Source organism: Pleuronectes platessa, chromosome 2, assembly GCF_947347685.1.
Source record: "Pleuronectes platessa chromosome 2, fPlePla1.1, whole genome shotgun sequence".
In the NCBI taxonomy this organism is placed as follows: domain Eukaryota; kingdom Metazoa; phylum Chordata; class Actinopteri; order Pleuronectiformes; family Pleuronectidae; genus Pleuronectes; species Pleuronectes platessa.
Genome location: NC_070627.1, coordinates 25,701,551 through 25,728,369, shown reverse-complemented (window position 1 = coordinate 25,728,369; position 26,819 = coordinate 25,701,551). Strand labels below are relative to the sequence as shown.

General features: G+C 40.6%; 1 protein-coding gene across 3 annotated transcripts in view; it reads right to left on the bottom strand.

Annotated features, from left to right (window-relative positions):
• The window catches only part of LOC128456486 (integrin alpha-5), a 41,887-nt gene extending 15,901 nt beyond the window's left edge, over positions 1-25,986 (bottom strand). The window contains exons 1-18 of one of the 3 annotated variants that reach the window (XM_053440681.1): positions 25,612-25,986; positions 18,104-18,228; positions 15,895-15,995; positions 14,768-14,891; positions 12,556-12,617; positions 12,345-12,390; positions 12,025-12,150; positions 11,511-11,555; positions 11,198-11,241; positions 10,937-10,993; positions 8,249-8,301; positions 6,860-7,068; positions 6,195-6,386; positions 6,058-6,103; positions 5,864-5,971; positions 3,978-4,033; positions 3,408-3,565; positions 821-958 (exon numbers count right to left, since the gene is read on the bottom strand). In XM_053440681.1, the coding sequence (XP_053296656.1) occupies positions 821-958; positions 3,408-3,565; positions 3,978-4,033; positions 5,864-5,971; positions 6,058-6,103; positions 6,195-6,386; positions 6,860-7,068; positions 8,249-8,301; positions 10,937-10,993; positions 11,198-11,241; positions 11,511-11,555; positions 12,025-12,150; positions 12,345-12,390; positions 12,556-12,617; positions 14,768-14,891; positions 15,895-15,995; positions 18,104-18,228; positions 25,612-25,814 (1,893 nt within the window). In that variant the 5' untranslated portion in view covers positions 25,815-25,986. Of the gene's footprint in view, positions 1-820; positions 959-3,407; positions 3,566-3,977; positions 4,034-5,863; positions 5,972-6,057; positions 6,104-6,194; positions 6,387-6,859; positions 7,069-8,248; positions 8,302-10,936; positions 10,994-11,197; positions 11,242-11,510; positions 11,556-12,024; positions 12,151-12,344; positions 12,391-12,555; positions 12,618-14,767; positions 14,892-15,894; positions 15,996-18,103; positions 18,229-20,755; positions 21,041-21,642; positions 21,756-25,611 lie in introns of those variants that run through there. The other 2 variants (XM_053440695.1, XM_053440688.1) reach the window with 2 other exon arrangements.
• Positions 25,987-26,819: the final 833 nt, after the last annotated feature.

The following is a 26,819-nucleotide window of genomic DNA, read 5'->3' as shown; positions in this document are numbered from 1 at the left end:
TAATCACTGTGGTGACCATCTGTTTAGTTCACAAAATACAAGGCGTGTGGCCATCTAAGTGGTGTGGTCTGGCTGTTTGGTGTGGTAATGTGATATGAAGATACACGTCATAACTCCACACAGACATACACTATATCCTTGGGGATCTCATCTTCCAAGAAGAATTGAAACAGAGCAGCGCTTCAGTCCAGTGTGGAAATTCCATTTGGAAAATTCTCAACCTTAATATTTATGTGCGAGCAGCATACACTGTAAATATGTTGCAACCAGGAATTTCTATTGAAAAATTACTCAAATCATGAATCCACTTAAATAGCGACTGCTACAACGATGGAAATATATGTCATGGCAAATTTTGTTTTTGATCCAACATAAGGCTTTCCAAAATCTATTTTCTCCTACTAACCTTTAATGATTCAGTTTAATAATCAATGATATTTCTCTTAAAAGAATCTTTGTACTGTCCTGTGGTTGCTTACGTTCGAGTTACACTGTGGGTTCAGTATTTGATACTTAACAACCATCTGTGGGCCATTTGTGGAGCAGACTTTGCCTCTCAGGCTGCATAGAGGCTTCTGTTCTGTGATCATATTAGAGAAGGTCATCAACTGTGTCTCAATTCCGGAGCTGATTTCATCGCAGCTGCGTGACTGCACTGTCCCATTTCAAATGCGGCTGACAATGCGTCCTTCCATCCCCGAGAAACAAAGCCTCCAACGGGTGGATCCTCCCTGGACCAAACTATCCCAAGATTCATTGCACTTCAGTGACGAACCGTTTTCAAGAGGTAAAGCAATGTGTGTCATTAGATAATCCTTACCTTCTGCTCTATGAGCTGTACTGTCTGATAATCCAGGATTGGTCTGAGGCCATGCTCGGCCACCGCAGCTTGAGGATCCAGACTGAAGTTGAGACTGATGTGAATGGGAGAGAGTTTATCCCGAAACTCCTCTTCACCCTGCAACAAAGAGGCCAAAGTCTGAGGAACTGATGTTAATGACACAAATCACGCATATCGTCTCCACAGGCCGATGAACCTCTGGCTTGTACAACTTTTTCTTTAATTTCCAACAGTGTTGATACTTTTACTCTATAGCTGCATCATTTATGATAAGATTTACTAAGATTTACCATGATTATAAATGAATAGTCTAATTGACCTCATCACACATTAACTATGTTCTACTAAATCAATCCTTTGCTTATATACAGTTTATATTTTGTCCTTACTATATTATTGTTATTATTATTTGTAGGGATTCTTTTTGTGATCATGTGATCATATTGTTTATATATCTGTTGAATCAGTTTTATGCGACCAAATTTACCTGCAGGTTCCTGTGTTTCGTATCATATTCAGTGTTTTATTCACAGTTATGATGATGTTACTTGCATGTATAAATCAACCTCTTTTTTCATGAAAGTGCTCATAGCTGCGAAACCCTGAGTTAAGGGAGCCAGTTGAAAACCAGTTTGATGATACAAGCTATACAGAATTGGACATAAGGTTCGGTGAAGCCAGAAAACAAGAAGATATCTGGTTATGTAGAACTTGCTTTGTCGTACAAGCCTCAGAGATGGAATCATGTTTTGTTCTGTTTCCTTGAACATGTTGACAATTCAGGTGAGGTGCAATTGTATTAGATGGTTTCAAAAATAAAGTCTTTGAGTGGAGACTGTTGAGAAACCCTGTTGCAAATGACCGAGAAAAACAGTCACACGGAATGAAATCAAAAGCAGATGTTATTGAAACTATTTGCTTAAATGGGCGATTCCAACTGCTTTAGTTTTCTGTGATGTGACATGAATTCTATTCGACCACCCACAATGCCGTGGCCCCTCTAAAGAAACGTGAAGGCCCATAAGTGTGGACTGACAGGTGAGTGCATGTTTGGCAGCTTCTACTCAGACCATCTCTCGTCCTGTCATGGCACACAGACTCCTCTGATCATCATGCTCTTACAGTGAACACCAACACGTATGACTTAAGCATGTTAGTCAGATATTCACTTTGATCAGGTCACCACTGAGTGACGAGAAGATTGGTACTGTAGCAGTTTCCCCACAAATGGCACTTCAAACAGAAACTTCAAGCTCGGCCAATTAGGAAATGACTTTAACCTCGCTCTGCAGCGGAGAGTTAACTGCATTCACCTGGTGCTGCAGGTGCAAAACAGCCAATGACTAGACGACATCAATGAAAAGCAGCAGGACTCCAGCAGAGCCTGGAGAAGCAGCACATTTGTTCAGGCTATAAAGAGCCTGAGATGACTGGACTGTGAAACTGTTAGCGCACAATACTTGAACGTTTGTGAATGATCTGTCTTTGTTTCCTTCCTCGGATGGAGGCAGTAAACATCACTGGAACTAGAACTATGAGACCACATTTAAATTCACGAGATCCGGATATTTATTTGGATCTGCACCTTATTACACACACTCATAAATACCAGTCCCTTAACCATAATTTTTTCATCAATATCCATTAATTACTCTTAGTGAAGTTAACAGAAATGTTGAAAAACTGCCTAACAATATTAAAGAATGTGAAAAATGAAATCATGGATCTGCACCATGCACCCATCTTCCTTGGGCTATGCCCCGCCCCTCCACAAACGTTAATGCAAATTGTTTTTGCATGATTTAGCTAACTTACTTTTTTTTCAATGTGAACCGTTGTAATTTGCTCTATTGAAGCTCCATGTGAATTTTGGTGTAAATCTACCTTTTCCTCACAGATGTGGGTTATGAATAGGAAGTTCATTGGCACCAGTAAAGTTATACACCCACACACGCCTGCTAATAGTGCTGGGAAATTTCCCCTCCTCTGAGCCAGCTAGCTTCTTCTCCCTTACCACATGTTTGCACGTTCTGTAAATCAACCCGGTGCTTGGGTTACTTGAAAGTGGATAATCTCACGATTCAGGCACAATTTAAATATTCTCTCTATCGTTATTTGTTCAAAAGTTATTTATTCTTTTGTTGCTACTCTCGTCTTTTGAGGATACAAAAGTGGGACTTACTGTCATTGTTTATAAGATGACAGACGTTCACCTAGAAGAAACTGTATGTTAAGCACAAACACTTAAACCTTACGAACGGTCCAACCTTAAAAGTAGCCATGTGCTGGTTTTGGCCCAAACTGAAAGGTGTGAAGAGTTATCAGACGAATGACCTGACTCACATGAGGTCACTGTGCTCCTTGACCCCTGAAATCCAATCAATTCATCTTGACAAAGCGACAACTGATCAAAATATGAAGAAATTCCCAAAGGCAGACCTAAGATACCATGTTCAACCAGAAAACATAACACTTCCAGCCAGGGTATAAAGACTCTGATATGAAATACTTAGATAATTTCCAATCTCTTTGACACTGATGTTTAAACACAGCTATTGTCACTGACCCTAAGATAGATCATGGAGTCATGGCAGGAGGGTTCTCCATTGGTGAGGCTGAGGGTCTTCACCAGACTGGGCTGCTGACTGTCCAGGAACAGAGTCCTCCTCGTGGATTCCTTCTGGGCTTTTTTCACACTGTCCAACTGAACCTCCACCACAAAGCCTAGATAAAACACACACAAAAAGACACATACACACGCTGGTAAATATTGTTATGGTAAAGTACTTTTGCATGCAATTTGTTCTCCATACAGTATAGAGAAAACACTGCGAGGGTACTGCTGCAGCCCACATGACAACAACTATGCAGACATCATAGACAATACACACACGTGCATTTAAAATAAACACACACACACTTTTCTAAACTGCTGGAGTTACCCTGTATTTACATGATTGTTCTTTTATCTTGATCTTAACTGCCAAATTGACCACAGAGAGGTCCAGCATACTTGTGGCTACACAAAGAAAGCTAGGTAATAGGGACCATATGTGTGAGTTTGTGTGTGTGTGTGTGTGTATGTGTGTGTTTGTATATTTGTGTGTGTGTGTGTGTGTGTGTGTGAGTGCCTCACCTAGATGAGAGGGGAGGTGCTTCCCTTTAGCCAGCAGGCAGAACGTGATGCTGACACTGGAGGTTGGACAAAAGCAAACAAAAATACTTCACATACGTCCACACAGAGCTTCAATCATAAGGCTTAAAGATTTGAATGAAATCCCTTTTTTTTTTACTGTTAATGGCTGAAATGATCATTCAAAGGATTTAAATTCACCATTCTTCAATATTGTAGTGGAGTCTGGCGTGTCAGCTCCTGATTCAGATTTCTCAACAATAAAATACTCAAACAATATCTGGCAACATTACACACATCTCCCTCAATGAGAAGACTCCCTCTCTCCTCGTTTGGTCCTCAACTTGAGCTCTTCGTCCATATACTCGCTCAAACAAGTAGGGACGACCATCATAGTCAAATGCTTTCGTTGTCCACATCAGACAAAGTCAGTTTGTCTCTATAAAATCAAGACTCCTCTCTCCGACTCTTACGTTTCTACCTCCGTCTTCCTGCAACAAATTCGAGAGTGAAACTCAATTTCAACTTCTTGTGAGACTTGGGTTGTTGCAGAGTGAATGAGGAGAGAGAGAGAGAGAAAGGCAACAAGCTGCTGTACAGTCGAGAGTGAGATTTCTCGTTGAGATATGTAAAGTTGCCAAGGCCCATAAAAACAATATGAGCTTTTTATTGGCGGTCATTTTGTGGACTGTCGCAGTTGCCCCATAATGTCACGGATGCTGATGGAGGCAATCTGCTGCACTGTTTCCAAAAGTACCATTTATATACACACCTACCTTTATAAACATTGTGCCCAGGATGAAAAATACCAGAACTCCCCTAAAGCCACTGTAGAGAACATCACACTGCCACTGCTTCACTTTAAAAACGTTCAACTGATGAAACACAGATGAAAGCCACAGCGGGTTTGTCTCTGCACTCTGCAACACCATGATCCTACATGGAAAATGCATCAGGACAAAAGCGATAATACAGAATTTATTTACCAGTGAACAGTTATAATAAGATCACCAGTTATCTGTTTTAAAGTTATGGCTGATCGGTTGTATAAAGCTGTGGCTCTTTGTGAGAAAATAGCTCTTTAGACCACACTTGCTTTCACCACAGTAACCATGGGTGTCGCCAAACCAAATAAGGAGTGAAAATATCAAGGATTACAACTTTAAAGCACCAAGTGCTACAGGAAATCAATAGAGACACACATAAATATGAATGTGGTTGTGTAAATGCTCACATGAATCGAGGATAGGCCTCATTCTGTTTATGGAGATGTGCTGATGCCAAATAATATCTGAGTCATTTCAAGTTACAGCCCTTTTCCAACCTTTTCAAAGCTCACTGCTCAGTTCTACTTTCTCCACTTTTTCATCTTTCCATACAGCGACTCCACCTTTCTCCCACTTCCTCCTTTCGGTTTCCAAGGCAGCAGAAACACCAATAAACACAATAACAAGACGTCCTTGTATCAACATCCTGGGCAGATGCTAGCAAGTCAGGCAGTTTGGCCAAGTGGTCTTAAAGGGTTCCACGTTTAAAATAAAGGTTAAACTGAGCTCGTGGAAATAGCCTCATCCAGATTGAAAGAGTGGTGTGTTTTCCCTTTTCTTCACTGCTTCTGAGAAGTATGACAGTGAAGTGCGGAGCAGCCTGAACAGGAAACTGGTGAACATGAAGTCATTTGACATTCTCGAGAGGGAAAGTTTAGAAAGCTGGAAATGAACTAAGATGTGAGTTACATAACATTTGCAGGACTTTCCATGTTGTGTTACTCTGTCAGAGCGCTCACTACCCTCTCTTAAACTCTTAGGGGGTTATTGTTCAACCATTAAGGACATTTCCACTGCAGTCACAAACACTGTATAATCATCTCGTTAGTAAGTGAACTTTACCAAGACACATCAGTGGCTTCATTGATCAGCCGACAAGTCTTCTCCTCCTGGTTGAACATGGTCGGCTGCACTGTGAGAGAGGCGCTGGCGCTCACTATTGGTCGAGCCCTGATTGAAGACACAGACCATGGACAAATATGAATACACGTAGAGGGTCTATTTATATCTCCTAACACTGCAGAGTGGAAACGTACCTGTAAAGCACTGCTTTATCTGCCCCAAAAGCACCAACAATCAGATCTGCAACATGGGAAAGGGAGTTAGAAGAAGTTGGCCAACAAGAAGATGGAGTGCTGAGAGAGCTCTGCTGCTGGACGGTTTCCTGCAGTACCTGGGTAGCCATTTTGATCCAGGTCTCTGTTGCCGCGCAGAGCAAAGCCAAAACTGGCTGGGAAAGAGCTGGAAGCCCATTGGCCAGAGAGAGTCTGACTGGGCGTGTCCATCAATCCTTCAGCATGACCGTTATAAATGAGGACCAATCCCTGCTGGTCGTCTCCTCCGTAAGGACAGCCAATGGCCATGTCTGATGGTAAACAACAGCAACATACAAACTGAGCGCATTCAATCAATGTAGATTACATACAGAGCAATGTAAAGTAATTGTAGCACAATATACATATATTTGTAAATCTTGGTTGAATCATGACTTGATAAAATGCTGACTTGTCATAATAACTCAGTTAATTGATCTTTTTGACCTAAAGTTTGCTATAGAATAAACTATTAACTAGGGCTGCAAATACAGATAAAAAAAAAATGTATACTTTCCTACAACCCAGGATGAAGAAGATGTTTTTTTTATCCAAAACGTTACAACCTCAAATTAAACCAACCACATGTTGTGAGTCCTCAGTATATGAATCAATGTGTAATGTATCACAGAGACCCTCATATCAAGTTTTAGTTTGAAAAAATATATATATATCAAAATATGCTAACAAAATAATAATCATCTGCTGTCCAACATGTAATTCCTGCTGCATGTGTCACCAGTACCATTGAATCCATCTTGGTTGAGATCACCCAGGGGAGCCAGGGAGCTGCCAAACCGGCTGAAGGCCTGGGGGCCGATGAGGTTGGACTGGCTCGGCTCCAGCAGCAAAGGGCCCTTCTGGAGGTACACGTACACCTTGCCCAGCTCCTCCAGACGCCCATTGGTCCCTCGCCGCATGAACATAGGAGCTCCCACCACCAGGTCATCCAGACTGGGGAGACAAGCAAATCGTAGCTGGTAAACCCATCAGAGTGCCTTCTCCCATTCCCTTTACTGGGCAGGTGCTCTTGCACCTTTGCAGACTGTCGTTATAACAAACAAGAAGTCAAAGAGAAAACAGTTTTCTGCAGAAATCTGTTTGTGTGTTCTTCCTCCATGCGTCAATTTCCATGCATCATTTGTGCTGCATGTCCCAGTGTGTGACACACACTGTGTGTACACACTTCTGGTGTCTGGGAGCATATTTCTATCACAATCCCTAAAAATAACTGCAAAATACTTTTGCAGTTACTTTTTGCTGGTCAAAAGCAGATCACAATAACAATGTCCCAACTATGAGCCTGGTCACAACTCATTTTAAATCCAATGGGTGAGAGTTCAGTTGCTATTTGAACGAAGTGCACTATGGATGGGAAAATGACAATGGGGTGTCACTTTGAAACTAGCAAAGCCTTTGTGTCAGATAGAGCCTCCCTGTCTAAATTAGTTTCCACAGGGAAACTTAAAGACACAATTAAGTATGCATTTTCTAAATTTATGTTCTATATGTGTTAGTATATCATCTAACCTCTACCACATGTTAAAATTTATTTTTTATTATATCAATGTAACCACTGCTCACCTCAGAGGAAATATGTCTATCACGATAGAAACTACGTTAATAACAGTATTAACAGTTGAACTGTTTAGTCTCTCTATAGTTTTGTTAGCTCTTGAACTTACTATGTAAAGAGCCTTGAGATAATATATGTGGTGATTTGGCACTCAACAAATAACAGTGAATTGAATTGAATATTCAGTACAATTACTGAAAAACATTTTAGATCAAATTTAGTTTTTTTGCATCATTTACATGCAACGGTCATTTTAAGGTCTACAGTGAAACTGTAAAAACCAAACCAAAGTTCTCAGGGTGTGATTCTACCAGAGTTAGAGAAGTGAGACTGGGAGAAAAGCTTCACACACAGACAAACTACTAACAGAATGAAAAGAAGGGGACATTTTTCTGACACATTACAGAGTGACAGGGTGAGAGAAGAAGTTTGGGTAACTTCTAAAAAGTCCCAGTGTTGACCTATGTTTCTGTGACCTCTCACTTCACTCCTCCAGTTTCTCTCTCGCCCAGTTCAGTTTCTTTTTTTGCCACCATCTGTGTCTCTCCATTCACTCACCCGTCGTTGTTGATGTCGGTGGCTGCCACTGCGTATCCAAAGTAGGACCCCATCTGGAAAGTATTACAAACAAGAGCCAGTTAGCCTGTAATCACACCATGGTGGATAGATCCCTTTTTTTAGATCCTCATTTTTTCCAATTTCATTTTCCTTCTGCGTGTCCTTTTGACTTTTCTACCTTACACCACTTCCCCCAGAAGCTATCCTCTCCAATCTCTCAATCCCACAATCCCCTGGGGTGTCCTCTTCTCTCTTTTCATGCAGCTCAGAGTGAAAGCTTCTGTAAGTTCGAGGAGAGGTAGGGGGTCTGGGTATCATGGACTCAAACTCCTTTAAATCTCACTCAGAGAGAATACACATGGGGGCTTTGTATTTTCCGGTTTAATTTCATACCATAAATGATAAATTAGGGTCAAGTTTCCTCCTTGGGTGACTCTCAAGTCAAAGTGATGTTGTAGTTGAGCCACACAACAGTGAGTTTGGAGAACCTTGTGAAAAACAAGAACGATTGGCATAGTTTTTCTGTATCTCACATGCGGAACAGCTTATTGCAACATACATCAAACTGAAGCTCAGGACAAACTGAAGCTCCTATTGCCCTGTAGGAGCAGTACTGTATTCATTCACACACAGATATGTATATAAATTATGATATATATATCATCATTTTCTTGAACCGGCTGATTGTTCATCTGTTGTAGTTTAAGATCAACAATTTAAAACACATATATTTTCATGTCATCAACTGTCATTGATTGCATTCATGATTCTAAAATGTGATTTCCAGGTTGGTGAAAGCAGCCTATGAGCAATTTTCTCAAAGGGACCACTTATCCTTTGAGTTGCTAATTGGGCGAGAGGCAGGGTACAAATTGGACCAATCACCAGTGTAGGGCAGGACTAATATATACAGACAAACATTCACACTAACATTCACACCTATGGTCAATTAAGATAGTCAGTTAACTCCATGTGTCTCGACTGTGGGAGAAAGCTAGAAAACCGACGCAGACACGTGGAGAATATGAAAACTGGACCAAACCGGTACTCCAACGACGCAGTGGCCCTAACACGAATAACAACTGTCATACTTACAAGGGCTCACATCACTTGACATATTTTGTTGTACTTATGTCATGCCACAGATAAAATGCACAGTTAAGAATCGATCTTTTTAAGGATCTGGTTGTTTCAAAGTCAACACATAGGTCTAAAGGTCACCATGCTTCTACTATTAGGCCCCATCGGCTTTGGAACTTCTGAAAGCCCATTTTTACAGACTTGCCTTTGTCGTTGTCTTTTTATATATTTTTTGTTTTATTTCTTTTATTCTTTTTTATTGTATTTATTTGATTTTAAGTGATGTTGTATTCTTGTTCCTATTATTTGTATTTGCAATCACTGCTTTAACGTTATACAGTGTGAATGCGTGAATGCACACTGTACACTTTGAAACACTTTGTAAACCCTGATTTTACAGTTACTTCTATTATTATATACTATATTGTGTCAGCCACCTGTGGTATGAAGTGTGCAAGTGTTGCAGGTATCGTCTTTGTACAAAAAAAGACACATTTTGAAGTCTTTTTCACCGGAGCAGCATGGTCTCTGCACAAAGAACCTCGGGTGTGTTTTCTCAGCTGACTTCCACAGCACAGTCCCAGATCCCACACAGGGAGAAGCGTTCGTCCACAGAGAGCAGAGAGTCAGGGAGGCTGGAGTTTACCTCCGATCACTCTCACTATGACTTCACAGTTTACTCAGCTCCCTCCACCCTGACACTGACACGGTGAACACTCAGTGATGAACTCCCACACTGAACACACACTCAGACACATGTTCTCCCATGTGTGCTGAGTCACATGCTCGTAGGCCTTGTGAAATTAACAACAAGTCAGTTTCCATGTGATGTCACAGAGATTTTTGGTGTCCATAGTAACACCTTCTTTCGATGTTGGGTCTGAAGAAAACTAAGTCACACATGACCACCAAAAAACCTTAAATGAAAATAATTGGATATATTGTATAATTTTATAAATATATATATATATCATCTTATAAGATTGTGTATCAATTAGGGCTGAGGAAACACCAAGAGGGAATTTCCTACCAAACTACTGACGAAGCCTCATAAGACTGTCAGCTGAACTTTGGGAAAGTGTTTTCACAACGAGCAATGGATGTTGATTTTAATTTAGGATGAAAAAGGTTTGGTCAGGCAGCACAAATACAATGACCAGTGACCTGTTCAATGTGTCAGTTTGGATTCATTATAGACTTTAGCATATTCTTTACCGGCACCTTTGGGTCACTGTGGTTCTCAACTGTTGCACTTGCTTCGAGAAAAAAGTTAAATGCTAGAAAAATAAAATACGAGTTATACTTCTGTAACTAGAAGCCTAAAGAGTGTCTGATGGAGCGATGCCACCTCCCCTCCGTACTCACATGCTTAATGAGTGCAGAGACAGCACTGTGCTGGAGTCTGCTGCTTCTGGGTTTGATTTACAGATTTAAAAAGCCATGAGCTGTGCTTACTGTAAGCCAGACCTCTGACCCTGATATAGGCGTCCTCTCCACGGGGCAAATTCCTTCATCTTCTACACATGCCACCTTAAATGTGTGTACCCACATATGAAAACAAGGGGCCAGGCCAAAGTACAGAAAATCTCCAGCTAGATGTGCACATACCTGCTCCCCTGTCAAGTTGATCATAGACTTCAGATTGCTTCCATTTAATATGGACACCTATTGGAGACACACAGAAATCATTACGGATTACACATTGTGGCTCATAATGTCAAAAATGCATGATAATTCAGATAAAGTGAATTCAGCTGTATTATTTTGTACTGCATGTAGGTTTTGGTGGATGATATTTTACTTTGTGTGTTTTTGTTTTGACTATTTCGGGTTAAAGGTTATAAAATGAAAAATATGTTGACTCCTTACTAAACCATACAGCATGAGTCCTTTTGGAACCCCTGTAATGAAATCTGCAACAAAGAAGGAGAGAAGAACAGGGGTCAATCTGTGTTGGATAAAGCTTGTTACCAGGCCAAAATAAAACAATTATTAAATATTCATCGTAATTCTTTTGGTTTCTAAATGTTCATGATTCCTGAAAGATTGAATCATTCCTTTGTGTCACAACCCAATCACCTTTGCCCATACTGAGCAGAAAAATATTAAACTTGATGGAGGGTCTGCAACTCTGTGCTCAGCCATGCATCTTGTCTCTCAGTAAAGTAAATATGACCCTCACCTTCCTCATCATCCCCACTGAACTCTCCACCAGCCACAGAGTAACCTAGAGGAGGGATATAGAGTAAAGAGGGAATCAAATTTGCAGGAGGAGCCAATGTAAGAACACAGCAGGATTCTCAGCAACTTTCTGGGTGTGTTGATTACTTTTCTCACACGTAACACATGCAAAAGAAAAAAGAAAGAAAGAAAGAAAACTAATATATATCATCGAGGTACTCTGGGGACCCCGCAAATCCTCAGAACTTTTCATGAAATCCAATCAAACTTTTTGAAGGAGGAGCATCAACCTCATGGTGGTGCTGGACAGAAAGTTAAGGGATACGAAATTATCCTCTGGTAATCATGAATATCAACATAGCATTCAAGGGCATTCTGTTAATGAGATGTGTTGCATGGCCCAAATTCAAAAAAGTACAGTGAGTAAAGTGTAAATACACATGGCAACTGTAGTGTATGATGCTTCAGTATGGGTTAGAAGTAACAGTAGTAAATGTACATTTGTACATCCTTACCAAGATAACTGTCATCATAGCTTCCCTGCACCTGTTTGGTCTGAATCTGCCCGTTAACTGACAGCAGAAAATAAGAGGGGTAGTAGGCCTTAACAATCTCGTCTGTGGTGGCGGAGATCAGCTGACCTACAGGCAGGCAGGGAAACAAAGGGTTAAAGATCGAAGGTTAAAATAAGACACGTGACTTTTGGCTCCTGAGTGGTTCCACTGTAGCTCATTGACAGACAAATGTGATGGATTGATTCTCTGGATTCCTCCAAGGAAAAAATCCATCGGAAGACTTAAAAAAAACACACTGCTCCACATTCCTGTGAGCTCACCTTGCCAATAAAAGCTGCCTGGTCCTCCAAGCACAACCCTACCATCCTGTAACACACAGCAGTAGACAGAGCTGAGGAATCTGCGTGTCACCAGTTGCATCATGAGTTTCAAACAAACTCTGCAAGTGTGATGTTTAATCTCCAGCTGCTTACATCAGCCGAAACAGAGAAACTGTGACTTCAGCCAAACTGCGACAAATATGTTTCTTACCTTAGTGAAGTCAGCGCTGAATCCACCCTGACAATACCCCTGTCCAGCAGGCCCATGCCTTTCTGCAGGGAACAGCAGCAAAACATGGGGAACATAAATAAATTGTCTTTCTCACACAAGCAACCACAAGGAAATATTGTGATGAATGTGAAACGCTAAAAAAAGCCTTTACCTTAACCCTTACTGTTTATTTTGTCATGTCATAAAAAACGCTTTACTGCAATATTTTATGGCATTTTGACAGCACTTAACGTTCTTGACAGGGCATGGATGTAGGCCTGAAACTTGCAAAAAACATGCAACATGACACGAAACAGGCTTATTCCAAACAGAAGAAGGACCCTGACCAGCCAAGAACAAAAGAGAGTCTATTGATGAGGGCAACAAAAGAACAGATGAGCGCTGAAAACCAACCCCAGCAAAGAATCAGAGTGATATGAGCAGATAAAAGCTGCTACAACTGATATCTGCTCAGACAGGGCCCTAATTTACATGATTGAGAAAAGGCAAAAAGGGTAATGAGTAATGATATGATATAACAGAAGAAACAGTGCAAAATGCCCACATTTGCTACAACCATGGCTTTGGCTTCCAACAATTTTATATGATCTACACCCTATAGCGGTATCCTGAATATTTAATGCCAGTTCACAGGTAAAAAAAGAAGGACTTCATCACTAATTCTGAGCTACAGTAGAACCTTTTATTCTCCAATGGTTGTTTTAAGCATATATTTGCTTCAAGGATGTCAAAATGGCCCCATTAAAACTATGCTGAATTAGCCTTGTTAGCATTGTACCCACTGATACAGTGATGGCTCCCTGAACACACCGGTAACAATACTTTAATACAGATAAACCTAAAAAACTCTGAATCTCAGACACAATAAGGATCCTTTATATCAGTGGTCTTCAACAGGGGGTCCGCCACAAGTTGTTGTTTTTTTTGTTTTTTTTCAAAAAAAATGTTTCCACAAAATTCACCTCTTCAGAACCAGAATTGTATATATTGTCTTTAGATACACATTGACATGAATTCAACATATTGTAGCGAACGGATAAATTGAGGCAGAAGACGTTATCTTTCAGTCAGCAATGCACACATTCAGCTAGAAACAGTAGCTCTCTCAAGCTGGGCACCGGTTCACAGCCCCTTTCATGCAAATACGACAGCACAGGCACTAGCCAATCAGATCATGTTTATGCTCACGTCTAAAGAGTGCGAAGCTAAAAAATAAAAGATGGCGGACCAAACTCTGTAGATGGTCGTATTTGTAACTAAAAGTTGTTTGTTTGACTTTTTTTTGCTTAGATTAAAATTTTTTTACAGATAAATAGACACTGTACAGGTACAGGTGTACAGGTGTACAATGTAAAAAAAAAATACTGTAACTGAAAAATAAGTCTGAGAGGATTTGCGAGGTGTCTGAGCCACCTTTCTAATGTTAGCATGCTACTACCCACAAGGGTAGTATTGAATGCAAAATAAACGGGTAGCTATGTTTATACATGGCACTAGGCCCAGAATAATATAAACACTATTTTATGCAATTTATATAGTAGGGGGTCCCTGCTCCATCTCGCCATCAGTTTGCGGGACCTTGGCCTGAAAAACGTTGAAGACCCCTGCTTTATATGATTACTAAATGGGTAAGTTACTCTCAAGCTAAAACTACTGAATGTCCTGAAGGATAATGCTTCTATGAGCCGTAACTGCCCCTGCTGTAACTGCTGAAGAGCTGCTAATGTTGCTACATACATTCTGGATTACGTTTGCTAACCTATTTGCCTTATCAATTTAGTGGTGACTATGGTCTTCTGCTGTCTGGTGTCATAAATGCAGCTTTCAGTCCTGTGGAGGTTTATCTCATGTGAATCTGCAGAATCTGTAACGGATGGACAAGAGTTTAAGTCTGAAAATGTCTGGTTTCTTTTTCTAGTTTGACCCATCACGTTAGAGCTTGCTTTGGTTGCCAGGTAAACCGTCTGAGTGGAGAGTGAGAGAGGTGGAACCTATTCAGCGTGGAAAATGTTTGACTTGTTTGGACTCAGACTCTTAACAGTGTACGGTGAACGGAAGACAGAGTCTTGGCCCAGATATCCGCAGTCTAAAAAGGAAGCCCCAAAAATATCGACCATTGACCCCAGAGGCCTATTCGTCATGCCGATGGGATCTGAGATGTAGAGGTTAGCTCTCAATGCATTAACTCTACCTGTTCTGCAGGGGGCGTATTCCACAAAAGTTTTAAGGCCGTCTACAGAGAGGTAGCAGGTTCCTGTAACATCGGCGAAGGGTGTGTCATGTTCAGTCCTCCAGTAATATCTGGGAGCACAAGCCTGGAAAGAAAAGAGAGGCAGCTCATTGACAAAGGAAACTGATCATGTTTTTAGCTTACATGTTTTAACTTGACCCTGAACTCCTTCCTTGAACACCAACAGTGCAATAATATCAAGAGAAGCTACAAGCTTTTAACACGCTAAAGTGGTTTGACGCGAAACGAGCAGGACTAACATTCTGTCCTATAGTTTGGAGATTCTTTCTAGTGCATTAACGTGCAAACTTAACATCTTTTTGCAGGGTTTCTTAGTATTCAGTGCTCTTTGACTCTATATGAGGCAAATTTCTGAAAAAGAAAGCAAGCCAATTAAATGCTTAACACAGACAATTTCACATTTTCTAGATGGTGACAAGATTCTTAGTACCAAAACCTATTATTTCCAGGTGACTTTATTTTTGTGTCGCATTTCAAAGCACAGAGGGAGTAATTGTCTTTCTACGACCTGGACTCTATAGTGCATTAAACTACCCCAAATGCTAGGTTTTGGTTGCAACCATGTTACAGGGCAAGAACATTCATTCAACCTAATTAGTTTGCAAGATGAAGGCTGGTAGATACAGATTTCTGTTTCCTGTGACAATGCGGGACTGATCCCATGGGCTTTTAGCAAACTAACCCAGTGTTTTTGGTGCCTAAATCTGGAACAGGTAAAAATAATAATAAAATAGATGATAACATATCACATGAGTTGTGAGTCAGGAGTTGTGTGTCTGCTGGGTGAAAGTCTTGTGTTTGACCCATTTTATACTAAACATGTATTGTGTGTTTTGGCAACACTGAAGCAAGGAGCCAAAATCAAATAAAAAATGCAATTAAAAAAACACTAATGAGGACTGAAAATAAGAAACATGACAATAAGCGAGCGAAAAACAGATGATGTGACACCAATGACCATCAGTTGTTTGAGCAACGTGCACTAAAACATCTGTTCAAGAAACGGTTCATCTAATACATGTAAGTAAATTATCTAAACTGACCAACAACCATGGAACCATTCTTACCAGGATGCTGTTGCCATGGGAACGCACAGTAGCTCCAAACCACTGATGGGACTTGAACTCAACCTGAGTGTTCACATCATTAACATAAAAATATCGATCACCTGGAAGAACATAGAGGAAAAAAACAAGTTGTAAGCATCGCTTTAATAACCGAAAAACATTAGAGTCACATTTTCATTTACAAAATTTGTATTCCTCTGACTGAGAAAACTTTAGTGAGGTCAGGAGCAGCTACATTAACTATGTTGAAGATTCCCCTGTCGTCAGTGTTTGATTCTGGTGCTGTCGGGGCTTCATTTGAGAGCGTTCCCCACATGTTGTTGGCTTTATACATGGATATTTTATGGCCTTGTTCCCGAGCCTGCAGTCTTAATCCATCCTCCATGCTATGGCAGACATCAAACAGCTCAGAGGGACTTGGACCTTGTTGTTACTGTAACCCAAGCGGCTGTACCTCATTGTCAGGCTCTGTTTTAAGAAGAGGCCCTGTGTGTGTGAGTGTGTATGAGTGTGTTGTGTGTGTGTGTGTGTGTGTGTGTGTGTGTGTGTGTGTTTGTGTGTGTGTGTGTGTGTGTGTGTGTGTGTGTGTGTGTGTGTGTGTGTGTGTGTGTGTGTTTGCCTGCATTTGCAATTACAGCAACATTACACCTTCATGATTTTTTTTGCCATATTGTTAATAGTTCATTAAAACAAAAAAAGACATATACTCAAGTCATATTTTAGCTTTGATTTCTATTCCTGATCCAAAGAAATTAACTCTTGAGCCAGGTAGGTGAGCCAGGTTGCATTTAAGTCCTGGGAAAAAATGGATTGGAAGAAAACTGTTCACATCCAAATCCAAGTGTTATATAAGTTTGAGATGTTTGCTGTCCGCCCTAATTTCTTCTTCAGGTTGGACTTCTCTCACTCCTTCAGTGAAAAAACATAAATCATGATTTTTTTTTTTTCCATATAGCATCCTTGAGTAAAAGTAATCTTCAATTTCAGTGTTTTCGCTTTTTAGACTATGGGCTATTTTTCACTGTGTTTGCATACAGGTCATAATCAACCTCATTATTTTTGTTAAATGTTATGTATATATGTTTTGCGGCCATTTGCTCAGTGAAAAATAACATTTCGCTCAGCCGTATACTTTCTATGACGAACTTGAAATTTTAACTCAGTCCTTCATTGTGTTGTACAAAATGTTATTGTGCTAAAACATACTTGTCACGTGTGTTATAATTGTTTAAATATTTGCCTGCTGTCAGAGCAGCACATTGGTGACATTAAACCTTGCTGGCTGTAGCTCAGTGCCCACGTTTGGTTAACGGAGTCTGGCCTGTGGAAATGCAAGACCACTGAGGTAAAAAGTTTGTGTGAGTGTAGACATATTTGTGTATGTGAACATAGTGCGTATCACCTTTCAGACACAGTTTGTGTTTGTAAACATTTTGAGCATGTGTATTTATGCAGGCAGGGTTTACACAGTCAGGGCTCTCAGTCTGGGTTTAACCGCCACTCGATATCAGCATGTGACCACGTACGATAAGTTCAACCCTGTGATCCTCAAACGGTGGTCCTTATCGCTTCCTGGATTTGTGATGTAAGTGATTATATTCCTGGCATTGCCGGAGGCCGCCCCAGCTCCTCTGGGGTCCTTGTCCCCATAATGACTCTGCCCTAATTACAGGGCGCTCACAACATTGGGACCTGAGTCGAGCAGGAAATCAAAGCACTGTGAGAACACTGCAAACACGGCCCATGTCCCACGATGGAGACCTGACGGAGAGCCGGAGCGGAGGAAGGCCTCGTCCACCATTAAAATGCAGAGAGACATCAAAGGCTGGTCACAGTCAAAGCAGAGAAGCGTTGGATTATGGGCTGTACGGTGGCAGGGGGCTGCACTTCTGACCTCAGGGTCAAGCACTGAGGTGCTTAACTCGAGATGCTACCTACAACTTCTCTCAGCCAGTTTTATGGCTGGTTAGAGACAGCTGAGAGTTTAATGTACAGTCTCGTCTCCACTGTTTAACAGTGTCGTTGGGGAAAGGGACATTTTTATATTCTGGAACAACGTGAGTTAGTTACCGCTGCTGTGATTACGATGTAGGGAAAATTGCCTGCTTTGGATTTCAAATATAGAGCTGGTTCTTTTTCAGATCACATTTTTATCGTGTGAGGGTAGAGAGAGGTCAGCCATCAATTTAGATTTTACAAGACACCCTACCTTGCTTGTCAAAGTGGATAATGCTGCAGTTAGTTTGGCTCCAGGGGCACGAGTACACAGCTCCACCTTCGGTGACGTTGGGCTGGCTGGTGTTGGCCTTTGGAGCACCGATCAAAATACTGTAACTAGCCAGGGGAAAAGAAAAAAAAATCATGTAAATCAAAATGAGGAACTCAGCAGAGAAAAAATAAATGTTATATAAAGAAAGATTTGCAAATAAAATGAATAAAAACCATACTATGTTTCAATATTTAGACAGCATGTTATGATATTGTACAAATAGAAAACAGGCATTTTCATTTTCATTTCAACAAACAGGCAATATATAACCAATTCCAGCAGCCCAGTCTCACTTCAAACTCATTCACAGGAGTAAGGGAGGCAGAAAACAATAAAGAGTGATAATAAGAATAATGATGCATATGAATCATGAGTGTTGTGTGTTGTGGACAGGCAGTAAGGAGCAGGCCCTTTGTAGGCTGGCATGAGGAGAGATGCCATGGTGACACGTCATTTGAGGGAAGGCAAGCCACAAAGTCAGGGTTGTGAAGCCTCTGATTGTGAACCTTTAAATGAGGGTGGCAGTGGGGATTTCCACAAAAAGAAATGTGAAGTGAAGGTGATAACGTTAGGATTCATGAAATTTGTGTGGAGGTCTACTAAAAAAGTCGATATGAGGAGATTTACAGACTTCGAATAAAGCCTTTTAGGAGGATGAAACAAAGTATGGGGCAAGACAAGAACCTGTGGGTTAAATCACAGAGGACTTGGGAGCACCTACTGAATTTGTTTCCTGATCTATCTGAGTATAGAGTCTGGCAAGTTTGGCCTTTCTATAATAAAGTCTAAGCAGTAACTTGAATTGCATAAGACTAAACTTAGCACAGTTTGAGGAAGAGTTGACAGCTTTCAGGGTTTCATCCCAGAAGTCATCAGAGAAGGAAATCTCATCATCCCACTTAGCTCTAATCTTATTGGTAAAATACTGCATATTATATAACATACACATTATTGGTGCTGCAAGGTTAAATATCTATCTATTATTTAAAATACAAGTTCAGATAATGTCATTTTAAATTGGGCAAAAGCCTGACTACATCAGGATGAGGTCCAACTAAGGATTGTAGTGCTTTATCGTCTGTTAATGACTGAGTTTAAAAAACCAGTTTAGCCAGAGGAGCGTTATATAAAAGCCAAAAAGACTGTGTACTTCCTACATGATGCTGAATACAGAAATATTATTCAGGATCAAAACCATAATGTCAACTTCCTTAGTGTATCAGTGACTTGTACTGAAGTCATGGGCCAAAAGAAGCAGAATCGCTTGCAACAACATATCAAACAGCCATATATCTGTGAGATATTTAGTATCAATCTTCTATGCTATACCACATATTTTATACACAGGTATGACTTTATTATGAGATTATAATTATTTGAAGTATTTATCTTATTATTACTAGTATATTTTATGTCTGTCTTTATCACTTTTTGTAACTTAACTAACAATGTCTTTCACCTTTACGACACCTTGAATCTAGACTTTTGAATCACTTTGTGATCCTAATATTAAGTGAAGTTACTTGTAAACTGTTGTTATACTTGAGTTTATCAATGTTCTTTTAGCTATGTGTTCGGTCTCTGGGAGCAACTTCCGGGTGAAATATCTGACTTCTTAACCACTAAATGTTCCACCATGTTCACCAGCTAGCCACCAAGTATGTCTGCCTGCTGTTAAGTGCTGAGCAGGTGGTGTACAGTAATTTTTTTAAGAGCTTGTTTGCCGAAAACAACAGCCTGCTGCTGGAAACAATGCTGATGGAAGTCGTGAGAGTGAACCACAGCAGCGAACGTGCAGACAGTAAAACCAAAACAATGATCTGAAAGACACAAGAAAACTCAGTAGAGCTGAGGTTACTTAATATTGACTAGAGCAGCTTTTGAAGTTAAGTCTCTACTTTTCTACATTTCTGTGTTGAAACTATTACAACATCCTCCATGAGACTGGAATTGTAGTGACATGATGGAAAGCAATTACTGTAGCTCTCTGTAGCTTGATGAATGACAATCATCCTTTTTTGAAATGCTCATTTGGTGATGAGTCGAGTCTTTGTTTAGGTTACACGGTCATAGAGACATGCTATGTGGTAGTTTCAGTGTTCTTACAATGAGGAGAGGATGTTGCATGGGAAATTGTGTCTGCAGCCTCTCTAAGTCCAAATCCATGAAAACATTCGTATCATAACTTGTTGAGATACCTATCTCCTGATAAGACAGGGATATGGTTTTAACGCTTAAGTTTGAGAAGAAATATAGGATTTTCATATCATTTTTTTGTGTGCTGGAAGTTGTAAAGTCTATAGTGCAAAATAAAGTTAGAAAACATTAGTCTGGAGATGAATGAATGACAAGAATTGTTTTTGTGAATGTAATTGTGACTATCATGACAACATACAGTGCATGTGCAAGTGTGTGTAAACATGTGAGTGGGTATGAGCTACAGTCTCAGGATTTCAGACATCTCTGCTAAAAGAGCCTGGGCTAGAGAAAATGGCACAACTAAAGACACTGGTGACTGATGACATTAGCAGAGATCACACAGACTCCCTCACCATCCCCCAAAAGTCTGGAGCGCAAGGGAGGAATATTTACATGGCTGGATAAGCTTTCCTTAAAAACCGCTCACTCCACAGCCCCCTCAGCCGCCCAGAGCGCTGGCTTTCAGTGGCTTTCTCTTTCAAAGGTACACCACTTTGAACTGCCCACCGCCCCCTGTGATCTGTGCACATGTGGAGCTGAAACGTTAACCTCAAGTCAATTAAAGGCACTCGTCATGAGAGCTTAACGTCCAACAACAGCCTCCCCAACAATGTGATTTCATGAGCGTGATGACGGATGCCTCTGTTCAGACCTGACATCAGGATTCCTTTCCTTTAACTCACAGTCAGCACGAACATCTGCACACAGGGGGGTGGCTTTCAGGCCCGGCAAGGTCAAAGATGCAACCTGTAATTTTTACCTAAGGATTTATGAGCTCCACCTAATTACACACATTTATACGGTATATATGCAAGGTTAGTCACACACGGGTCGTATCAGTTTAACTCAAATCACTTCTTATTCACTTCTTATGATTTTGTTTTAAGACTTTTAAGACTAATTGTCTGTCAAATAGTTAGTAACAAGTAGTTCTATAGTAACTTAAAGAACATTGGAAGACGGAACAATTACTTTGGTTGAAGTCATTAAACTTAAAATGGGAAACTCAAAAGACGCTGATTTTAAGAGGGCACAAGCCAAAAGAGTTGGGAACCACTGATGTATAATGATATAATCTTCCATTACATTCACAAGAAATGCAATATATATCCATATGCAAACCAGCTTAGCTTCTCTATCCCAACTAATCATGTTCAGGCTACTCAAGATTTTATCTGACTTATTACAATAAACAGAATATGATGGTCATGTGAGCCGTATCCCCTGAATATTGCTTTACTAGGTTAACATGTAAATACACTCATTAAACTCATACATACGTGGGTGGCCCAGAATTATCCGACAAAATACAAAATGATTTGTGAGTTTTCTGTCCTGTTGTCTCAGCAATCATGAGTGAATCAGAGAGTAAAAGGCACAAATATCGACAATCATTTCTGGAGTATTTACTCAAATGTGCAATGTTGGTTTAACCTACACTAAAGCTGCATTTGCTATTTGCTGTCCTGTAATGTGGAGCTCACTGTCAGGTTGGTAAACATTCAAGAAGTTCACTGGCATCAGGTCACAGGATTTCGATAGCCATGTCCCATTTCTGTGGTGGCTACTTATTCTAACCAGGGTGTGAAAATAGTGTGTTTACAATGAGGAATTGACAAAATCCTTCAACACAACAACAAGCAGCTCTAGGAGGCTGCACAGAATCTAAATGGTCACATCCACAATAACTACTGCGTAGATTCTGGCTTCAAATGATGTCATTGGTGCAAGATGGCAGCACTTGTATCCATACTATTGTGCCCTCATTTCTAAACAGCGGGAGACAGACACACGTGGTTCATCTTCATATACAGACTATGCTCACATTGAATAAAGCTAGGTTGTTTAACAGATATAATATTTACCATTATAGTTGCATGTTAGCATTCTAATATTTGCACTAAACACAATTCAACTTTTTAGCACTAAACACGAGAAGCGTAGGTTGATGGGAACATCGTGATTTTGTAGATATTAGGTCATAAAATAAGGTTTTCAACAAGCAGAAGTTTAAAGTTAAAACAGATAACTGTACAGCAACCCATTCAATTATTGTGGAGACATTTCTCTACAAACGTATCAGTGATGCTACACAAAAAGTCAGAGAATAATTTTCTGGTAAACATTAATAACTATAGAGAATTTCATGGTAATCAACCAAACTTATGACATCTCAGTGAGGTTTCAGTACTGTTGTTCCACAATGTAATGCATTATCACAGAAAAATATAATAAAGTGCATTGAGTGGTAAACCATCCTACTTAAAAAAATATTTAGATCCCTTTGTTTAAGTTTAATTGTGAAGTAACATTATTCTGATGTGTTGGTAGGATTGATTTAGGCACATGTATTGTATAATGGTATAATTGTGGAAAACAGTAGAGTAGGATTTTCTAAATCCTAACAGCAAAACTGTATAGTATCACAGTTAGTATATAATACATAGTGTATACATATATTGTATAGTACAGAGCTGGGACTCAGTACAAGAATTATAGCTCATGGGTTTCCAAAGCCACATTCAATCAAAGTCATAGATAGTATATAGCACGAATAATTATAGTAAAAATAACTATAATGTGTCCTTCCCAACATAAAATCCCTTATTTCCATCCTAGTCAATGTGCTGAAACGTTCCAAACCTCACTCACTCACTTTTGTTTTTGCTCGGCTGTAATTATCTCAAGATTGTTTAAAATGAACAGAATCAGTTTTGGAAAAGCCCTCATCAGTGATAACATACAAGTCTCCCAGTCCAAAATGTCTCTCATTATTACCTGACTACTTACTGACTGTTTATTTGTTTAACAAAGTCTCATTCTCCTGATATGAGGTCGGCCCCAGCTTGAACACGCTCGATGGAGCTGCTCATGTGCTGACACGGTGCAAACAGAGATGGCGTGGTGAGCAACAGCAGCGACTCTTAACAAGGCGCCCTACAACCAAGCAGTCCAGTAATTGTCAGAATGCATGACAACCAGTAAAAACAATCCCATCGGCAGAGAGAAAACATCTCCCTCATCGTGGAAAGCATCCTTCTCCCGGCTGCGTTGTTTACCCACCACATGACAAGAACCACTGGGTTCATATGGAGATGTTCAGCAACAATTGCAAGCTGTCAAAATACATGAGTTTGGTCAGAAACACGGAGTGGTATTGTTCAGTGTCAGCAAAACTATTCGAGGCAAATTGGGCTAAAGTCTGTACAAATTAGTGTAGATGAACATCTCAGTAATTACTCTACAACATGCCCTCTCACTGCCAGAGGCTTAGTTAGACAAACTGACAGGATCTTAACCAATTTCCTCACAGGAAAATATACAAATTCATTAAAGCAACATTGCTTTAACTCGGTGAGCCCTCCAGGACGTTAGTGAGGGAGAGCTGAAGCCCAGAGAGCTGATAAGGTGTAACTGGGATTTAGATAGCAAAACATTTATATAGCAGCAGTGCACTTATCAAACAGTGTCTGCCACCAGCTGCTCCGATAAGCTGGAGATCCCTGCCATCTTCGATTCAGAGCTTTCAGGTGATGTAAAACATCCTCCAGAGATTCTCGGCTTGCGCGCAGCACAGCTGTGAACAGCTGTACTGTGAGGACGAGCCAGAAATGTATTACACTGTTTCTGCACAAGTATACTACACTGAGGGTGATGAGTCAGGCTGTTCTGTGTTTCAGTCGACTGTACGCCCTCTATTCAATCTGGTCATCCTTGTCTCAGAGTGACAGAAAAAAAAAAGGAGTTCAACACCATCATTGCATTGATGTATGTAGGCTACAGAGCATCCTATTTTATAAGCTAATAACCTGTTTGAATGTCAACTTTGTAACAACTAACGCAGAAAAAACAACTTGTTCATCCAAAATACGATGAGGTTGAAATGTAAATGATCATGTATTCCAATTTTACATAATTCTACATATGCACAGTGCATGGTGTGACTTCATTAATGTAGTCTTTGTTACCATGTTGATTTGTGTTTAAGCAAGGTCACAGTTACTTCCTTTTAAAGCTGGGCTACAATAACACTAAGTGCTGAACAATGGCCATCGGGGCCACAAGTGATAATTATGGGATGAGCATGTTTGTGTGTGAGGGGGGGTTGTATTGGCCTTGCCTTGCACCTTGACCTTGTCCTTAAACAACGTACAGTGCCGCTGCTTTCAAGGTAAATAAAAATATTCCCTTTGCTGCACAAAAAAAGAGTTTAATCATATTTCTCATAATGACTAAAAACAGGGTAACCATTAATGCGTTGTTTTGTATGGAAATATAAAATACTGTATTGGAATATAACATCCTAGTGTTATAACTGGCAATCTAAGAAAGATCCCTTAACCATTAACTACCTTCTGTGTTTCTCAAGGATAGCTGAAGATTCAAAATCTTATCCTATTTCTGATATATTGACTTCACACTATACCCAGACTACTCTGAGCCCAGAGTTTGACCCGAGAGTTTCCTTCGTGAGGTAAACAGTTAATAGTAGAGTACACGCTGGGTTTGTAATGTTTGATCTTTGACTTGCTATCACTCAGCAGTTCCTCATCTGTTAACAACACAACAGCAGGAGGAAACCTACTGCCTGCGCTCCCTAGTTTAGTCTGTACTCACATTCACATTAGCATATTTCTACTGCAGGTTTCACCCCCCCAATCACACACACACACTTACACAGAGAGAGAGAGAGAGAGAGAGAGAGAGAGAGAGAGAGAGAGAGAGAGAGAGAGAGAGAGAGAGAGAGAGAGAGGGGGAGAGAGAGAGAGACTTGCATGTCTGTTTCCAATCATAATGGAGCAGGAATCCAGTTTGTGTGTGTGTGTATGTGTGTGTGTGTGTGTGTGCGTGCGTGTGTGTGTGTGTGTGTGTGTAGCATCAAGAACCATAATCTTGAATTATGATAAGATCATATGAATGATTCTAATGAATACTGCCTACATAAAAAGTTAATGGTTTTTCCAATACACATCATAATAAAACCTTTAATTATTTGCAAAAATAGACTCTTTAAAAACACACACACATACACCTTATGCCAAATATATATATATATATATATATATATAGTGAATGTAGTATCATGTCATAATAGAGCAAAACACTAACGGGGACTGGAGTCATAAAGACTTTATGTGTGGAAATAAGATCACTACCACTAAAGAGGTCAGTCCCTGTTAAATCCATAGAACCCTACTGTGGTGTACAGAGAGTGTTGCCCTGAGGAGTGGTGTGTGGGGAGACTTTACCTGGACGAGTTACCGAAGAACTCCACTGAATAGCCGAAGTAGCTGCGCGGTGGTCCGGTGAAGACGACGCGCGTGTCGGTGTCCAGGTTAAACGCTGCGCACAGCTGCACCAGGAGAGCCGCCGCCGCCGCTAGGAGCAGCGCGGCGCAGGGACTACTTTCCCCCCATGCCCGGGAAGCTGAAGGTCCAGCAGCGATGCACATCTCTTCTCTTGCGCGTCTCTTCTCTCATCGAAAAGCCGCAGCGCAAAACACATCATCCGTGCCGTTCCTTTCGGATGAAAAACCAATAGGCACAGTTTGCTGAGGAATCATTAATGTGTGTCCTGGATGTGTCCACTTCAGCTCCAACAGGCTGCTGGTCCACAGTGAGTGGAGAGAGAGGTGAGGAGAAGCAGAAGGGAGGCAGGGAGAGGGAGAAGGGGGTGTCAGTGCAACTTCACTTTGGGGTGGAGCTTTCAATATTACCAGTGATATTGTTGCAAGCTGTAAAACGCAAGCGAGACTAGGGTTAACATCTTTTACCAGACTGATGCTGGAGACTGAAGGATAATATGAAGTATCACAAAAACTCTAAGGGATAGTTCACCCAAAGATCACAATTCACTCTGTCTCTACTCACCACTATTCAGCTGGAGGGGTGGGTGAAGGGTTGGAGTCCACAACACACTTCTGGAGTTTCAGGGGTAAACAGCGTTGCAGCCAAATCCAACACAATTGAAATAACGTTGGATCAGACCTAAAAAAACAGATGAAAAATATATACCTCCATACTACTCCCAAGGACCTGCAGGCCCGACATTCAAATGTTACTCAAAACAGTGTCATTTAAACCATGTTTTTAGCTGTTTAATGTTCCCTGTGATCCATGCACGGACGTGGCTCCACAGGATGACATCAGAGGACATTTAGGCTAAAAACAAGATGTAAATGATTCTGTTTTGAGGCGAATGTGAACGCCAGGGCTTACTGACACTTGGATGACACCACAGGAGCAGTATGTGTTTATTTTTAGTTGTTTTTTTTACGTTGGAAGAATCGGTCACCATTTACTTAGATTGTATTGGATTTGGCTGCAGTACTGTTCACCCCTGAATCTCCTAAAGTGTTTCGTGGACTCATCACTTCACCCACCCCTCCAAGGCATAGTGGTGAGTAGATAATGAGTACATTGTCATTTTCGGGTGAACTATCCCTTTAATGCATTAA